This window comes from Mus caroli, unplaced genomic scaffold (genome assembly GCF_978045245.1).
Source record: "Mus caroli unplaced genomic scaffold, Mus_caroli_1 scaffold_18, whole genome shotgun sequence".
Lineage (NCBI taxonomy): Eukaryota > Metazoa > Chordata > Mammalia > Rodentia > Muridae > Mus > Mus caroli.
This window is the reverse complement of record NW_028227273.1, coordinates 58,919,204-58,934,813: the sequence shown is the minus strand read 5'-3', so window position 1 is coordinate 58,934,813 and position 15,610 is coordinate 58,919,204. Positions and strand designations below refer to the sequence as shown.

At 48.0% G+C, this 15,610-nt stretch overlaps 1 protein-coding gene across 1 annotated transcript in view; it reads right to left on the bottom strand.

Moving 5' to 3' along the window:
• Positions 1-106: 106 nt before the first annotated feature.
• C2 (complement C2) overlaps positions 107-15,610 on the bottom strand; it is a 19,268-nt gene continuing 3,764 nt past the window's right edge. Inside the window, exons 4-18 of the mRNA XM_021185945.3 lie at positions 13,413-13,589; positions 13,233-13,334; positions 12,967-13,100; positions 10,448-10,586; positions 9,329-9,469; positions 4,064-4,153; positions 2,212-2,352; positions 1,995-2,089; positions 1,791-1,908; positions 1,528-1,693; positions 1,346-1,422; positions 1,126-1,217; positions 847-976; positions 677-726; positions 107-529 (exon numbers count right to left, since the gene is read on the bottom strand). Coding sequence (XP_021041604.1) covers positions 356-529; positions 677-726; positions 847-976; positions 1,126-1,217; positions 1,346-1,422; positions 1,528-1,693; positions 1,791-1,908; positions 1,995-2,089; positions 2,212-2,352; positions 4,064-4,153; positions 9,329-9,469; positions 10,448-10,586; positions 12,967-13,100; positions 13,233-13,334; positions 13,413-13,589 — 1,826 coding nt within the window. The 3' untranslated portion in view covers positions 107-355. The remainder of the gene's footprint in view (positions 530-676; positions 727-846; positions 977-1,125; positions 1,218-1,345; positions 1,423-1,527; positions 1,694-1,790; positions 1,909-1,994; positions 2,090-2,211; positions 2,353-4,063; positions 4,154-9,328; positions 9,470-10,447; positions 10,587-12,966; positions 13,101-13,232; positions 13,335-13,412; positions 13,590-15,610) is intronic.

Sequence of the window (15,610 nt, the reverse complement as noted above, 5' to 3'; positions counted from 1 at the left end):
GGACTGTGTGATGGAGCAGAGTCCAACCACTGTTTGTGCAGCAGGGACTCTGACCTTCCTGGAATCTTCCTGGCCTCCCCACCCCCAAGACATAAGACAGATAGGATGTGGAAATCATTGATTTTTATTAATTACACAACTGGGAAATTCCGTGTGAAAGTAAAAGGAGCATGGGTCATCCACGCTAGAGACTTGCTTTGCAGGTGGCACAGAGGTCCTGGCACAACCCTGGGGATTCCCTAGCTTTTGCCACTGTCTCTGGGCTCCTGGGGCCCAAGATTTATGTATCCAGGAGTGAGAACGCTCAGAGGTATTAGACAGGAAGTTCAGACTAATAAAGGAGTCAGTGACCATGTTAAAGTGGCAGAAAGTCCAGGACACCACCCAGGTGCTGCCTCAGCCAGGGCTGCAGGCGGAAAAGACTGATGTGGAAGTCCCTCGGCAGAACACCATGTGGAGGTTTCTTGCGCAAGTTTTTGTTGGAGGAACCATGACAAGGGTCAAAAAGACCCCAACTCACCAGGCCCACCTGGAGGGAAGAGACAACAGGGTGGAGATAGTGGTGGCCCCACTCCAAGCCTCGACCTCTCTGTTTCCTCTCAAAGGCCTCCCACCTGCCCCCAGCAAGAAGAACTTGTGCCCTGGCAGGGAGGCCCCTCCAGGTCCTGCTTCTCACCTGGAAAAACCTGTATCTCCGTTCAAGGAAAACGGCTCCCCCAGATTCTCCTTCAGGGAAAGAAAAGACAGTGTTGTCCAGAACAGTACACTAGCTAGCATTCGGAGTGCTTGCTAACCGGTTACAGGGACACCGTAGCCTTCTCCCTGGAAGTCCAGGATCAGACTAACCTTTGCAAGGATTGTCATCTTCCTCCTCCATCCCACTGCATAGGAACTGGTCTGTCACCACCTCGCTAACGTTTGTCAAGCTGGGGAAGATGTTTTTGTTTTGGGAGACAGCCTGGATACACCTTGTCCACTGCAGTGTGGGGCATAGGAGAGAAGAATGAGGACATGCCAGGAGACATTAGGCAGACCTGTAAGGTCCAAGAATGGAGACTCCAGGCAGGGCTGGACATTCTGGGAGCTGCCTCCAGGGTGTCCCAGCATCCCTTACTAAGCTCTCACCTCAGGTCCTGTCCTGAGGTTGATGTTCAGTCTGTTCCCATTCAAAGCTACAAAATGTGCAGGAACTTTCTGCTGGGACAGAAGTTCTGTCTCTGCCATTGGGGAGAAGTGGGTGTTGGTACAGGTTTCTTTACTCAGCTTGAGGGGGCACTCTGCAAGAACCTGATCCCTGCAAGCTCTGGCTGCAACCCACCAAGAACCTCAAGCCTCCAGCACTCACCATGGTCTTTACAGGTACTACCTGGGGATCTCCGCAGAGCCATGTTGGCTCCCACAGTGCAAGGAAGGCAGATGGGTCTGGGGAGAAAGCCAAGTGTCAAACAGGCCCATCCTCAATATCCCCTCTGGTGCTTTCCAGAGCACCATCCTCTATAGGGTACTCTCCCATCTGGGTTGAGGCACCTGGCATGGGTGGACATCTTCACTTTCCGAGATAGCTTCAGCAAGGCAATGTCATCAGCATAGAACTCTGAGATGCCCTGCTTCCGCTTTGCATGGACATTAAACCCTGGGGCAATTATCACGTCCGCCACAAGAAATTCTTTGCCATGCTGAGAGGTGGGATCGCCTGGAAACAAAGGTGAATTAGACTAGACCAAAGGCTGAGGAGAGACAGTGGTGACTCTGGCCTTGCAGAGAGGGATCTACCGCAGCCCCTGACTTACCTACGTTGACCCTCCACAGGTGGTGGTCCTCCATCTGAATGTCATGGAAGCAGTGAGCTGCTGTCAGCACCCACTGATCAGAAATGAGCGACCCCTGGCAAGTTTCCTTGCTCTTGGGCTGCAGGGAAGAGACAACAATCCAGGTTTGCTGTGCCTGGCTGTTTTTACCTCTGATGTCTAAGCCCTGTCCCTCCTTTCTGATACCTTAAAGGTGACTTGCCAAGGTGTCCTCTCCTGGTCAGAGGCATTGGCGGACATGTTCCCCACCCCACAGATGGTATCTGTGAGCTTAGAGACATCTATGGGCAAAGGAAGATGGGGAGGGAAGTGGGTGAGGGCCACTGGTCCAGGCTGCCACTGTGAGACCCCATCCGAGTCCCCACTATGCTCTCTTCTGCAGCGGGGAACAAAGCTTACTCACCCAACATGTGCTCAAAGATCTGTTGCACGGCCTTTGCATCCTGCAAGATGAAGGCATGCCTCTCGCCATCCTTCTTGGACCCCAGCTCATTCAGTTCTTTCCAGTCCACATCCAGCTTGCCCACCCCAATAGCATAGATGTCTGGTGGGAAGGAGGGAAATCACTAGAGCCTGTGACTGAGAGGCCACCTGAGACATGAAGTGGGTACTTGAACTCACCAAGCTGACAAAGGCCTGAGTTAGATGGGCTCCATCTCCTTCACTCCGGCTCGCTTCCTCTCCTACTGCCACTCAGCCCCCCACCTACCAGCCTCTTAGAAGCTCCTCAAACCAGCATGTACATTCCTTCCTCAGGCCTCTGCTCCAGCTGCACCTCTGGCTGGGGTGCTCTCCCCCAGGCTGCAATGCCCCAGATCCTCCCATGCCATCCCCCACTTGGCTTCACATCATGTCACCACTTAAATGCTAACAGGCTGCCTTGTTTCTCTTTTGTGTTTGCCTGCAGTGGGTAGAATTGTGTGTCCCCAGAAGGATGTGTTCAAGTTCTATTTCTATTGTGGATGTGACCTGAATTAGAATTAGGGTCTTTTTTTTTTTTTTTTTTGGAGACAGTGTCTCTGTGTAGCTCTGGCTGTCTTGGAACTTACTTTGTAGATCAGGCTGGCCTCGAACTCACAGAGATCCTCGTGCCTCTGCCTCCCAAGTGCTGAAGTTAAAGGCATTTGCCCCCAGGGTCTTTTGCCTCAGGAGGTGGAGTTAGGAACATCAGCCTAGGCTACCTCATGAGTTGGAGGCCAACCTGGGCCCATCCCCAAAAGAAAACAAAAGAGGGCTGAAAAGAATGTTCAGTGGTCAGTGCTTGCTGCTCTTCCAGAGGACCAGAGTTCAGGCTCCAGCACCCACTGACTGTAACTCCAGTTCCAGGGGAGGTGATGTCCTCCTCTAGCTTCCAAAAGGCACTCACAATCACACACACACACACAAAATAAATAAATGTCTATAATAAAAGTAAACAAAGGCCTGGGGTTATAACTCAATGGCAAGTACTTGCCTGGTAGGCAAAAAACAAACAAACAAACAAAAACTACATGCAGTCCCCAGCATTGCAATAAATACATAGGCTATTTGAACCTAAACATAGCTAGCTAGACACTGTAGAAACCAAACAAAATTGGCGTGACCACAACATAGCTAGCTAGACACTGTAGAAACCAAACAAAAATTGGTGTGACCACAGAGGTGAAGATTGGGGTTTTGTGGCTACAAGCCCAGGACCCCCTTCAGCCACCAGGCCTCTACATAGAAAGACCTTGTCTCAGAAACAAACCAAGAAAAAAATCTTTAATTGTTGTCTGGCCATAGGTCAGCACAGTTTTCGGTCGCCTTAGCCCTGAAGAATTATTTGTTTCTTCAGCAGCTTCACTCACCAACACTTCACCGAAGTGCCTACTGCTGAAGGGACAGCAGAGGGACAGTCCCTACCAGGAACCCAGGCAGGTTCTCCCTGCAGTTTCCTGAAATGTGAGATGCTGATGAAGTGGAGGTCGCTCTCTGCATCAGCTCACATTTTCCTTAGCTTCATCCCCTACCTGCCTGTGAAGCAGGCACACTGTTGACTGTTTCTCACAGAGGAAGGAGTGGCCCACAGCCGCAGCCTCTCTGGAGATGGAGCCAGAGTAGGGAGCATGCGCAGTTTGGTAGCCAGCTCTTCCAGGGGATACTCAGATACAATCACGCAGAACTCTGGGGAAACCCTCATGGTTCAGGGCCAGAGCTAGGTCACATTGAATCCTGTGACAGAGGATCCTGTTCCTATCCCCTACTGATAGGGCTTGGATAGGGCGGAGCCTCACCCAGGTAGTCATCTCTGTTCTGTTCGATGCTCAGGAGCTCTCTGATTCTGGAGACTGCTGTCTTGGGAGAGTCACCCATGTTGGACTTTCCTAGAACAGCGAAGGAAAAGAATGATCCGTCTGGATTGACTTCAGAATCCTGCACATCCCTGGAAACATGCAGGACGTTCAGCCATTTCAAAACACACTGCTTCAGGCTAGAGAGACGACTCAGTGGGTAAGAGCACTTGTTGCTCTTCCAGAGGACCCAGGTTCAGTTCCCAGCACTTACATGGTGGCTCACAACTGTCTAGAACTCCCTTCCCAAAACATCCAAGGCCCTATCATGACCTGCAAAGGCACGATGGCGTGCTGCAAGTTAATACAGCCATTGTAGAAACCATTCCTCAACAATTGGAAATACACTACTACATAACCCAGCTATATTTTACTCCTGAGCATAACTGAGACAACTCCACACGCTACCATAGAAATATCTGCACCCTGTGGTTATTGCTGCTTCATTTACTAGAGCAAAGAATTGGAGCCAACTTTCTTGTCCATCAGAAGATGAGTGGAAGCCGGGCGTGGTGGCGCACGCCTTTAATCCCAGCACTTGGGAGGCAGAGACAGGCAGATTTCTGAGTTCCAGGCCAGCCTGGTCTACAGAGTGAGTTCTAGGACAGCCAGGACTACACAGAGAAACCCTGTCTTGGGAAAAAAAAAACAAACAAACAAAAACGAAAAACAAAAACAAAAAACAAAACAAAACAAAAAAAAAGGGCTGGAGAGATGGCTCAGTGGTTAAGAACACCGACTGCTCTTCCGGAGGACCCAAGTTCAAATCCCAGCAACCTCGTGGTGGCTCACAACCATCTGTAACAAGATCTGATTCCCTCTTCTAGAGTGTCTGAAGACAGCTACAGTGTACTTATATATATTAAATAAATCTTTAAAAAAAAAAGGAGATGAGTCGATAATGAAAATTTGGAGTGTGTGCATAGTGTGTGCATGTAATATTGTGTAATTTTGGAGTATACGTATGTATGTGTACACACACACACACACACACACACACACACACACACACGCCAGTGACCTTCCCAGCATCTATAGGGTTTCCAGGTCTAGAAGGCAGCGATGGAGGTGTTGGCAATTGTGATGGCAAAGGTTATAATTGCTGGGGCAAAAGCAGCTTACTTTTGGTAATGTTTACCTTTCTTAAACTCTTTGCTATTCGAAGGCTAAAGTCTCTGGGTTCTGGTAGTTAACTCTTGCTGTATAGCGGGGAGGGATTAGGTGAAGGATTTAATGCTTGTGCTCCTTTCTGTGCCCTCTACACCTGGCTCATTAACTCTTTGTGAACCAGAGAGAAAAGAAAAGGAAAGAAAGAAATTCATTTACATAGACAACACACACAGACACATATACATTCATATACACATACATTCTGGCTGTGCTCGACCACCTGTCTCATCTACTCCACAAGTATTCACTCATACCTACACACAGACCAACAGACATACATTGGTGGGTGGGTGGATAAGAGAGCCCCTAAGCCAACAACTTTCTTTTCTCTAGCCTTTTTTTTTTTAAAGAATTATTTATTTTATATATGTGAGTACACTGTCACTGTCTTCAGACACACCAGAAGAGGGCATCAGATCCTATTACAGATGGTTGTGAGTCACCATGTGGTTGCTGGGATTTGAACTCAGGACCTCTAGGAGAGCAGCCAGTGCTCTTAACCACTGAGTCATCTCTCCAGCCCCCATCTAGCCTTTTTTTTTTTTTTTTTTTTTTTTTAAAGATTTTTTTATTTATTATATGTAAAGTACACTGTAGCTGTCTTCAGACACTCCAGAAGAGGGCGCCAGATCTCGTTACGGATGGTTGTGAGCCACCATGTGGTTGCTGGGATTTGAACTCTGGACCTTCGGAAGAGCAGTCGGGTGCTCTTACCCACTGAGCCATCTCACCAGCCCCCCATCTAGCCTTTTAATACCTTCTTAGACAAAAGTTCTTTAGAAAATTACCTCATAAAAAAAAAAAAAAAGAAAGAAAGAAAGGCCGGGCGTGGTGGTGCACACCTTTAATCCCAGCACTCGGGAGGCAGAGGCAGGCGGATTTCTGAGTTCGAGGCCAGCCTGGTCTACAAAGTGAGTGCCAGGACAGCCAGGGCTACACAGAGAAACCCTGTCTCAAAAAAAAAAAAAAAAAGAAAAGAAAATTACCTCATAAATAAAATGTTACACAAAATTGGGAGTTACAGAAGGGTGTTGGTAGTTAAGTTGAAAGCAGTGTTCCTCTCTGTAAGCTCATTATAAGTTCAAAGCGACAGTTTCACACAGCCTGGCTTTATCACAGAGCACACCTGTGGCCTCTTCCTTGGACCTGACCTAGAAGGAATGTTTTTCCTTGATCATAAATGTGTCCCAGCTCGATTTCTCTTCTTAGTGCAATTTATGAAGGCTCATTGTATTCCTCACTATGCAGCCTTTACTTACTATTAGGAGGCGTGCGCACATTCTATTCTTGGTTTTAACTTTTTAAAAAATATTTATTTACTTTATGTAGATGAGTACACTGTTGCTCCCTTCAGACACACCATAATAGGGCATTGGATTCCATTACAGATGGTTGTGAGCCACCATGTGGTGGCTGGGATTTGAACTCAGGGCCTCTGGAAGAGCAGCCAGTGCTCTTAACCGCTGAGCCAGCTCTCCAGCCCCCGATTTTAACTTTATTCTATCTTTCTATCAAAGCAACTAAGACCATCTCTTAAAACCTCCTTCCTACGATTATTAATCAAATCAGGAATTCTATCAAAATCATTAATTCATGGAAGCTCATCTGTATCCTGATCTGCAAGAAACCTGCTTAATAGGATGGGCTGATGCCCAGGACTCCTTAGGCTATGTGATACTGGCAGGAAAGGTCCATCATCTGCAAGGACCAATCTTGAGATGAAGTCTCTTGGACCTTGCCTCTAAGAGCTCACCCATCTTAGGCCAGGCAAAAAGGTGGGCCACCTCCAGGAAAATCATCTGCTAAGCTTAGCCTTTCCTAGATGGCTCCTGACACACATGCGCGTGCGCGAGTACACACACACAAACACACACACACACACACACACGATTTAAAGATATTTTTTGGTTTTGTTGTTTTTGGGTTTTTTTCAAGACAGGGTTTCTCTGTGTAGCCCTGGCTGTCCTGGAACTCACTCTGTAGACCACACTGGCCTCGAACTCAGAAATCTGCCTGCCTCTGCCTCCCGAGTGCTGGGATTAAAGGCATGCGCACCACCTCCCAGCAATTTAAAGGTATTTTAAATAAAATAAAATAAAAATACAATTATTAATCTGTGTTCCAGACACTGGACAAGGAGCTTCATAGGGGAGAGGAAGATTTGGCTTGTTTGTTTGTTTGTTTGGGTTTAGTTTTTGAGACAAGGTCTTGCTATGTAGCCTTGACTGGCCTAGAACTTGGTATATAGACCAGGCTGCCCTTTTACTGGCAGAAATCTGCCTCTGTGCTTCCACAGTGCTGAGATTAAATGCAGTGTCATCATACCACACTCAGTTGGGTTTTGTTTTTTTTCAGACAAGGTCTCATATAATTGAGGCTGACCTCCAACTTGCCATGTAGTCAATGCTGGCCTCGAACTCCTGATCCTTCTTTTCCACTTCCCTTTCCAACTGCTAGGATTACAGGTGTGCACCGCCACATCCGGATGCAGGCTTTCCATACTTTTCCTTATTTAATCCTCAGAAAACCCCAGGAAGTATGGCCAACTTTATTTTAAAACAGAGAGAACTGCCCCCTGCAGAATTCGCATCAAGAACCAAATCGAGGAGGTGAGACCCACTCCAGACGGCCCCTTCCATCACATCCGGAGCAGCTGTATCTCCCAGGCTCAGCAAGGTTATCAGGCAAGAGTAGACATTTTAAAATCATAGACCCTTGTTGTGCAAACTGCTTCAGTAGAGGAAATGCCTCTACGAGATCCAGTTGTAAGGCATTTTACCAATTAGTGATCAAGTGGGGAGGGCTCTCAACAACAAGGGCTCTCCCCACTTGATCACTAATTGGTAAAATGCCTTACAACTGGATCTCGTAGAGGCATTTCCTCTACTGAAGCTCCTTTCTCTGTGATAACTGCAGGTTGTGTCAAGTTGACACAAAACTAGCCAGTACATGTGTATATGAGTGCATGTATGTGTGAGTGTATGTATGTGTGAGTGTTGTATGAGTGTGTGTGAGTGTATGTATGTGAGTGTTTGTGCAAGTATATGTGTGCATGTGTGTGAGTATGAGTGTAAGTATATGTATGTGTGAGTGTGTGAGTGTGTACATGTGTGTGTAAGTGTATACGTGTGTGAGAGTATATGTGTGAATCTGAATGTGTGTGTACCTGTGTGTGTGTGTGTGTGTGTGTTTATGAGCTGGGTGTTGTGGCGCATGCTTGTAATTCCAGCCACTCAGCATGCTGGAGAGGAAAAACCATGAGTTCAAAGTTAGCCTGGGCTACAGAGCACAGCACACATCTTTAATCCCAGCACTCTGGAGGCAGAGGCAGGTGGATCTCTGAGTTTGAGGATGGGTTGGTCTACACAGTGAGTTGCAGGCCAGAGAAACCTTGTACACAGAGAAACCCTGTCTTAAAAACAAACAAGCAAAGAGAGTGAGTCTCACAACTGCAGAAAGACAACCAGAACACAAGACTTCAGAACCTATCCTGGCACCCTGCCACTGCTGCCAACCTCCTCCAGCAGAAAGGGAGACACCCACCGTCAGTCAGAAAGGGAGACACCCACCGTCCGTCAGTCAGAAAGGGAGACACCCACCGTCAGTCAGAAAGGGAGACACCCAGCGTCAGTCAGAAAGGGAGACACCCACCGTCAGTCAGAAAGGGAGACACCCACCGTCAGTCAGAAAGGGAGACACCCACCGTCAGTCAGAAAGGGAGACACCCACCGTCAGTCAGAAAGGGAGACACCCACCGTCAGTCAGAAAGGGAGACACCCACCGTCAGTCAGAAAGGGAGACACCCACCGTCAGTCAGAAGGGAGACACCCACCGTCAGTCAGAAAGGGAGACACCCACCGTCAGTCAGAAAGGGAGACACCCACCGTCAGTCAGAAAGGGAGACACCCACCGTCAGTCAGAAGGGAGACACCCACCGTCAGTCAGAAAGGGAGACACCCACCGTCAGTCAGAAAGGGAGACACCCACCGTCAGTCAGAAAGGGAGACACCCACCGTCAGTCAGAAGGGAGACACCCACCGTCAGTCAGAAGGATGATAGTGTGACGGATTTCCTTCCAGGCAGAGGTCTCCATGCCCAGGCGATCCATCAGGCTTTGCATCATGGAGTAAACGCGGATGAGAACCTCATAAGTGTTAGTGCCAGTGGCATTTTCGTGATCTGGAATATTCCAGAAGAAAAATCTCTTGAAAACAAAAAACGCTCTGCCTGTCACCTGGGAATGGGGAACTCTCTGAGAAACCACCAGAAACACAAGCTATCTGAGTTTCTAATAAACTCTGATATTTTGCGGGTCGTGTCTTTTCAAACATTTTGGTTTTTCTACCATAGAAAGTTCATTGCCAAACCAGATATGATGGTGCACATCTGTGATCGCAGCACTCAGAAGGCAGAGGCAGAAGGATCTCTCTGCGTCTGAGGCCAACTTGGTCTACAGAACAAGTTCTAGACCAGCCAGGGCTACACACTAAGACTCTGTTTCAAAAATAAATTAATTAAATGAAAATGCTCATTGCATAGACGTCCATCTCAGGCCACTACAAGTTCCCAAGATTTAAACATGGAGCATCCAAAAAGTTTATGGTGTTCCAGCTGTTCGCTGGCACCCAGACAGGCTTCACACAGTATGCGGATGGCTAATGAAAGCCTTGAGAAGCACACCACATGCTAGTGGGCTGCAGGGAGCTTAAGTCCTGCAGGTGCATTTGAACGTGGACCTTCAGTGTGTTGTGGAGACCTATGAGCTACGGAAACTGGAATCCTACTGATGCCCTAAGAATGAACAAATGTTCATTTTCTCTCTCCCTCCCTCCCTCCCTCCCTCCCTCTCTTCCTGATAAAGGATCTCATGTAGTCCAGGCTGGCCTCAATTTTCATTGTCAAGGATAACCTAGGACACGGGGGCAGGGGAATTATGAGGTACCAGGGTTGGAATCTAGAGCCTCAAATGTGCTAGGCAAACCCTCTGCCAACTAAGCCACATCTTCAGGCCCCTCCCCTCTATAGGGCCGTCCCCTCTTCAGGCTCCGCCCCCTCTTCTGACCCCGCCCCTCTTTTGGCCTCTCTCCCCTGGGTATCTGTCTATGGTGCTTGCTTCACCTTCTACTGTCCACCTCACCCAGTGGGGGACAGGCAAACCTTTGTAGCTGGCAGAGTTCAGACTGGCGATCACCTCCGTCACATCCTGGGATCTCTCACTCAGGATCGACATGATGGTTTTGGGCTGAGAGGCAAAGGTGATGATAGCTACGCTGACATTTACCTCAAAGCTGAAGATCTGTGGAGGGCGGGAGACAAGCGGTATGGGGCGGGCGCTGCAAAACCGAACAAGAGCAGGTCCAAGGGACACAGACAGTACTGAACCTGACAGGAAAGACCCTTCGTGAGGAGAGCAGCCTTGAAGAAGCCAAGGGAATGACACATGCTGAGCTTGTGCCCCGACTGACGGTCGACCCCTCCTCATTTCACTCGCAGCTCAGTGAGGGGCATAATGAGCTTGCCCACCTCACTTAAAGGAACTGAGCCTTGCCACTTCAGCCTGAACCATACCACTGATGAGAGGTGCAGGCAGCACTGAAGCTCCTTAATTTTAAGCCCTGAGACAGTCTTTAGAACACACATACACATTCTCTTCAAAATACAAATCGGGTATCCCCACCCCCAACTCCAGAAGGGATGGAGGAGGGATTGTGGGAAGGAGTGACCAGGAGTGGAGCAGTGATTGAGAAGAAAATGAATTTAAAAATTAAATTAAATAGGGGTGGGGGGGATAAAATATGGAGTGTAAATACATTAATTTAAATTTTAAAATCAGATTAAATTAAATTTAAAAATCCAAATTGGGGGCTGGTGAGATGGCTCAGTAGGTAAGAGCACCCAACTGCTCTTCTGAAGGTCAGGAGTTCAAATCCCAGCAACCACATGGTGGCTCACAACCATCCATAATGAGACCTGACTCCCTCTTCTGGAGTGTCTGAAGACAGCTACAGTGTACTTACATATAATAAATAAATAAATCTTTAAAAAACAAAACAAAACTGCCTCCTTCTTCCCTTCGTCTCTGTGCGGCTCTACTCTCAACTGTACTGTACTGTTCTCCACAAACTCTACTGTACTCTCTTCTTCCTGCACTGTACTCCCTTCCTCCTGTATTGTCTGTTTCTCCCTTAAGCAACTTCTTTTTTTTTTTTTTTTTTTTGGTTTTTCGAGACAGGGTTTCTCTGTGTAGCCCTGGCTGTCCTGGCACTCACTTTGTAGACCAGGCTGGCCTCGAACTCAGAAATCCGTCTGCCTCTGCCTCCCCAGCCTCCCGAGTGCTGGGATTAAAGACGTGTGCCACCTCGCCCGGCCAAGCAACTTCTCTTTAAAAAAAAAAAATCCAAATTGGGACAAGGCTGAAGAGATGAATCAGCCAAGCTGTGGTGACTCTCTGTGAGTTCAAGGCCAGCCTGGTCTATAGAGAAACCCTGTCTTGGAAAGAAAAAGAAAGTCCAAAGTCATTCTGGACTATATAAAAATTTGTCTCAAAACAAACAAACAAACTTAGGAGAGTGTCTAGTGGTGTAGCTTAGTGTCAGAGCACGTCCTGGACCTGCATAAAAGTCTAGGTTTACTTTCCAAGAACAACAACAATATTTCAATGTAGCTGGAAGAAAAAACTACATATGTGGACTGTTGTTAAATAAACAACTTTTTTAAATTGTTGGGCTGGGTATGGTGGCCTAAAGGCAGGTAGGTAGATCTCTGAGTTTGAGAGCAGCCTGGTCTACATAGAGTTCCAAGATAGCCAAGGCTATGTAGACAGAACCTTTTGTGGTTTTTGTTGGTGCTTTCTTTCTCCCCTTTCCTGTGTGTGTGATGTGTGGTGTGTGTGTGTGTGTGTGTGTGTGTGTGTGTGTGTGTGTGTGTGTGATGTGTGTGGTGTGTGTGTGTGTGATGTGTGGTGTGTGTGTGTGTGTGTGTGTGTGAGAGAGAGAGACAAAGACAGAGACGGAGACAGAGACAGAGAGACAGAGAGACTCTATTAGTGTTTCTGCCTCTGTACTCAGAACTCACAGAAGCTGGTGCACCCAGCAGTCCGAGCCTCCCATTTCCCTGGGATTACACACACACCTATGGCTTTTGATATTTCATTCAGATTCCAGAGATCTGAACTGAAGCTTGTGCAGCTCGTGCCTTTACACACTGAGCCACTTCCCCATTTCCCGAGTCCCTTAGTCCTTCCTTGGCCTTATGCAGTCCGAGGCTGACCTTGAACTCCTAAAATCCTCCTGTCTCTACCATACCTAGCTTGAAATGTGAAATCAGTGGCTTGATAAAAACTATAATTATTCAATAGGAGTGTCAGATTCTTCTGGTACACGCCATAGGTCATCTTGATAACTCTTTGGAGGCCACAGCCCTACATAGATGATGAGTTCCTGAGAACACACAGCTGAGCTTGGCTCCTGAGTGGTGGTGTCTCTCGGCACCTGGCCCAGGGCCTTCTACACAGTAGGTGTCCCGAAACATTTATGGAATAAAGATATCTCCTATACATTGAATTCATGGTTCTGATGCCCTGGGGAGACTTCTGGAAGGAGACAGATTGACTGGGGTTCTGAGCAAGGAAGGAGGATGGATGGCACTGAGAAGCCATGTAGCCCTTGATTTCTGACCCTCTCCACCATGAGTTCGGCGCTCTTCTTGAAGATGTCAAAGTCTTTTTCTGTCACACTCTGAGAAGCATCAAGCAGCAGATAGAGGTTCAGGTGACCCGAGCGCTGGATTATGATCTTACGGCCCAAATTTTCTGAAGCAAACAAGAAACAATGCATCCGATGTCCAGCCCCACCCTGTGTTCCACCAAGGGTCATCTAACCTCCTAGTACCCAGGTATCTTGCCTCTCTCCTGCTTCATCCAAGACCCTTTCCCGATACTCACTTGTCAGAAGGTTCTGGGTGGGATTGGTGGCTCCAAGCAGGTTGGTGAAGGAGGTGTCTAGGGCGGATGCTACATCCTCAGGGAAGTCGTAAGAGTAAGACTCTGTGGAAAGAGTCATATGAGGGGCAGCCAGGACCAGGCTTGGGCATGGAGGCCTAGGAGGACATTAAAGATACTCACGTCGGCAGATGGGTTCCGACCCACTCCACGCTCCATTGCTCTGACACTCCCGCTCTTCAGAGCCAGTCAATACCATATTTGAGGAGGAGCAGCGGTACCTGACCTTGTCCCCAAGGTCAAAGCTCAAGCCTGTCCGAGCTGTGCCCACTGAGATGCCAGGGTTGGGGCAGTGGCTAGCTGCAAGTGAATAAAGACAGGTAGACAGGACCTGGAAATGTCTGCTGGTCTAATCGCCCTTGTCCTTCAGGCCACATTCTTCCTTATTCTAGACCCCCTAAGCCACCAGAACCATCAGGCTGGAGTGTGGCTGGAGACCTTAAATAACCCCCAGCACTTAGAGTTCAGGTCCTCAGCCGCCCACTGAGAACTCCAGACCTGACCCAGGCGTCACGTGCACTTTATCTACCACTGGGCGATTGCCACACACCATGAGGATGATCAGCTCTCAACCTAGAGGTGATTTCAGATGTGTGGCGGGGGGGGGGGATGGGATGTGGAGCATCGAGAACTCTGCTAAACATCTGGAACACCCACTGGGGAAATCCTGAATAAAGCTGAGGTTGGCCAATGTATCACCCGGGAGGACGAAGCCAGGTGAGAAATCATTCCTAAAGTCTCACTCTCCGCAGCCCCAAACCAGACATCACTCAAGTACCCAACAGGACGAGAACAATGAGTAATACTTTATAACGCATTCATAACAGAATACTATACAGTACCAAAAAAAAAAAAAAAAAAAGGATCACAAACTCTTGTGACTACATCCATAACTTCCAAAAGGAAAGTAGCCGAGCAAAGGAAGCGGGCTCGAGGGCCGGAGCGGCGGCTCCACACGAGGTTAGGAGCACTTGCCAGAGGACCTGAGTTTGATTCCTAGCTTCCACAAAGTAGTTCACAGCAATACGTAACTTCAGCTCTAAGGCACTCAGCATCTTCTCATGGCCTCTATGGGAGTGCATGCATGCAGCATACGTTCACATACGTACATACACACATAAATAAAAACTTTTTTTAAGGGGCTGGAGAGATGGCTCAGTGGTTAAGAACACTGGCTGCTCTTCTAGAGGTCCTGAGTTCAATTCCCAGCAACCACACAGTGGCTCATAACCATCTGTAATGGGATCTGGTGCTATCTTCTGGGCTGCAGGCATACATGCAGGCAGAACACTGTATCCATAATAAATAAATAAATCTTAAAAACAACAACAACAACTCTTTTTTAAAGGAAGCCATTTTTTTTTAAGAAAGCACACATCCCTGCATGACTCTCTTTGTATGGTGTGTAGGATGAGGCTGGCAAGATGGCTCAGTGGGCAGCGGCAGTTCCTGTCAAGCTGACAACCTGAGTCCCATTATATCAGGCTCTTCCAGTTGTCCTCTGACCTCCACACCGCCGCCATGGCATAACCATGCCTTGCTGGAGAACACAGGATAAATAAGTAAATAATATGTAACATGAAGTCAATAACAGGTAGACTTCATTGGAAGTTGGAGGAGGCTGCCTTGTCAAAAGAGACCTTGTGGAAGGGAAGTTTCCTGCAGTGTGGCACATACATGCGCACACGCACACGCGCACACACACACACACAAATAAATCAGTGTTTTGAAACAGGATCTCATTGTGTAGCCCTAGCTGGCTTAGATAGAATTTCTACATAGATCAGGCTGGCCTCAGACTCCAAGAGATCCACCTGCCTCTGCCTCCTGAGTGCTGCTGGCAGTAAGAGTGTGTGTGTAGCTGAAGAAATTCATATTTTTTAATCTTCCTACTATGGAGTTTGGAGTGTAGCTCAGTGCCAGAGTGCCTGCCTGCACTCCGAGAACCCTGGGTCCCACCTCCAGTCTCACACACAAGTTGTAAGCTTTAATACAGGGAGATTGCATGTCCAATTTAAAATGAATTATATTTAGGATGTGAGTAAAGTGTCACTGTCCGGGTGGCTGGGTGAGGCCTGCTACCTAGGGGACACTGCTTTCTCTGTGATGATGAAGCTGGGCATGTTGATCCGCACCCTGCCTGCTAAGGCAAGAGAATCGGGAGGAGCTCAAGGTCTGCCTGCGTTTGAAGCTAGCCTGGGCTACTTGAGACCTCGTGTTTATAAAACAAAGTGGTTCAAGAGGATCCGAGGAAACCCACTTCTCCCCAACACCACTCCTAGGGCTGGAAAATACTTAAGGATCACCAGGTTCCAGCAGCT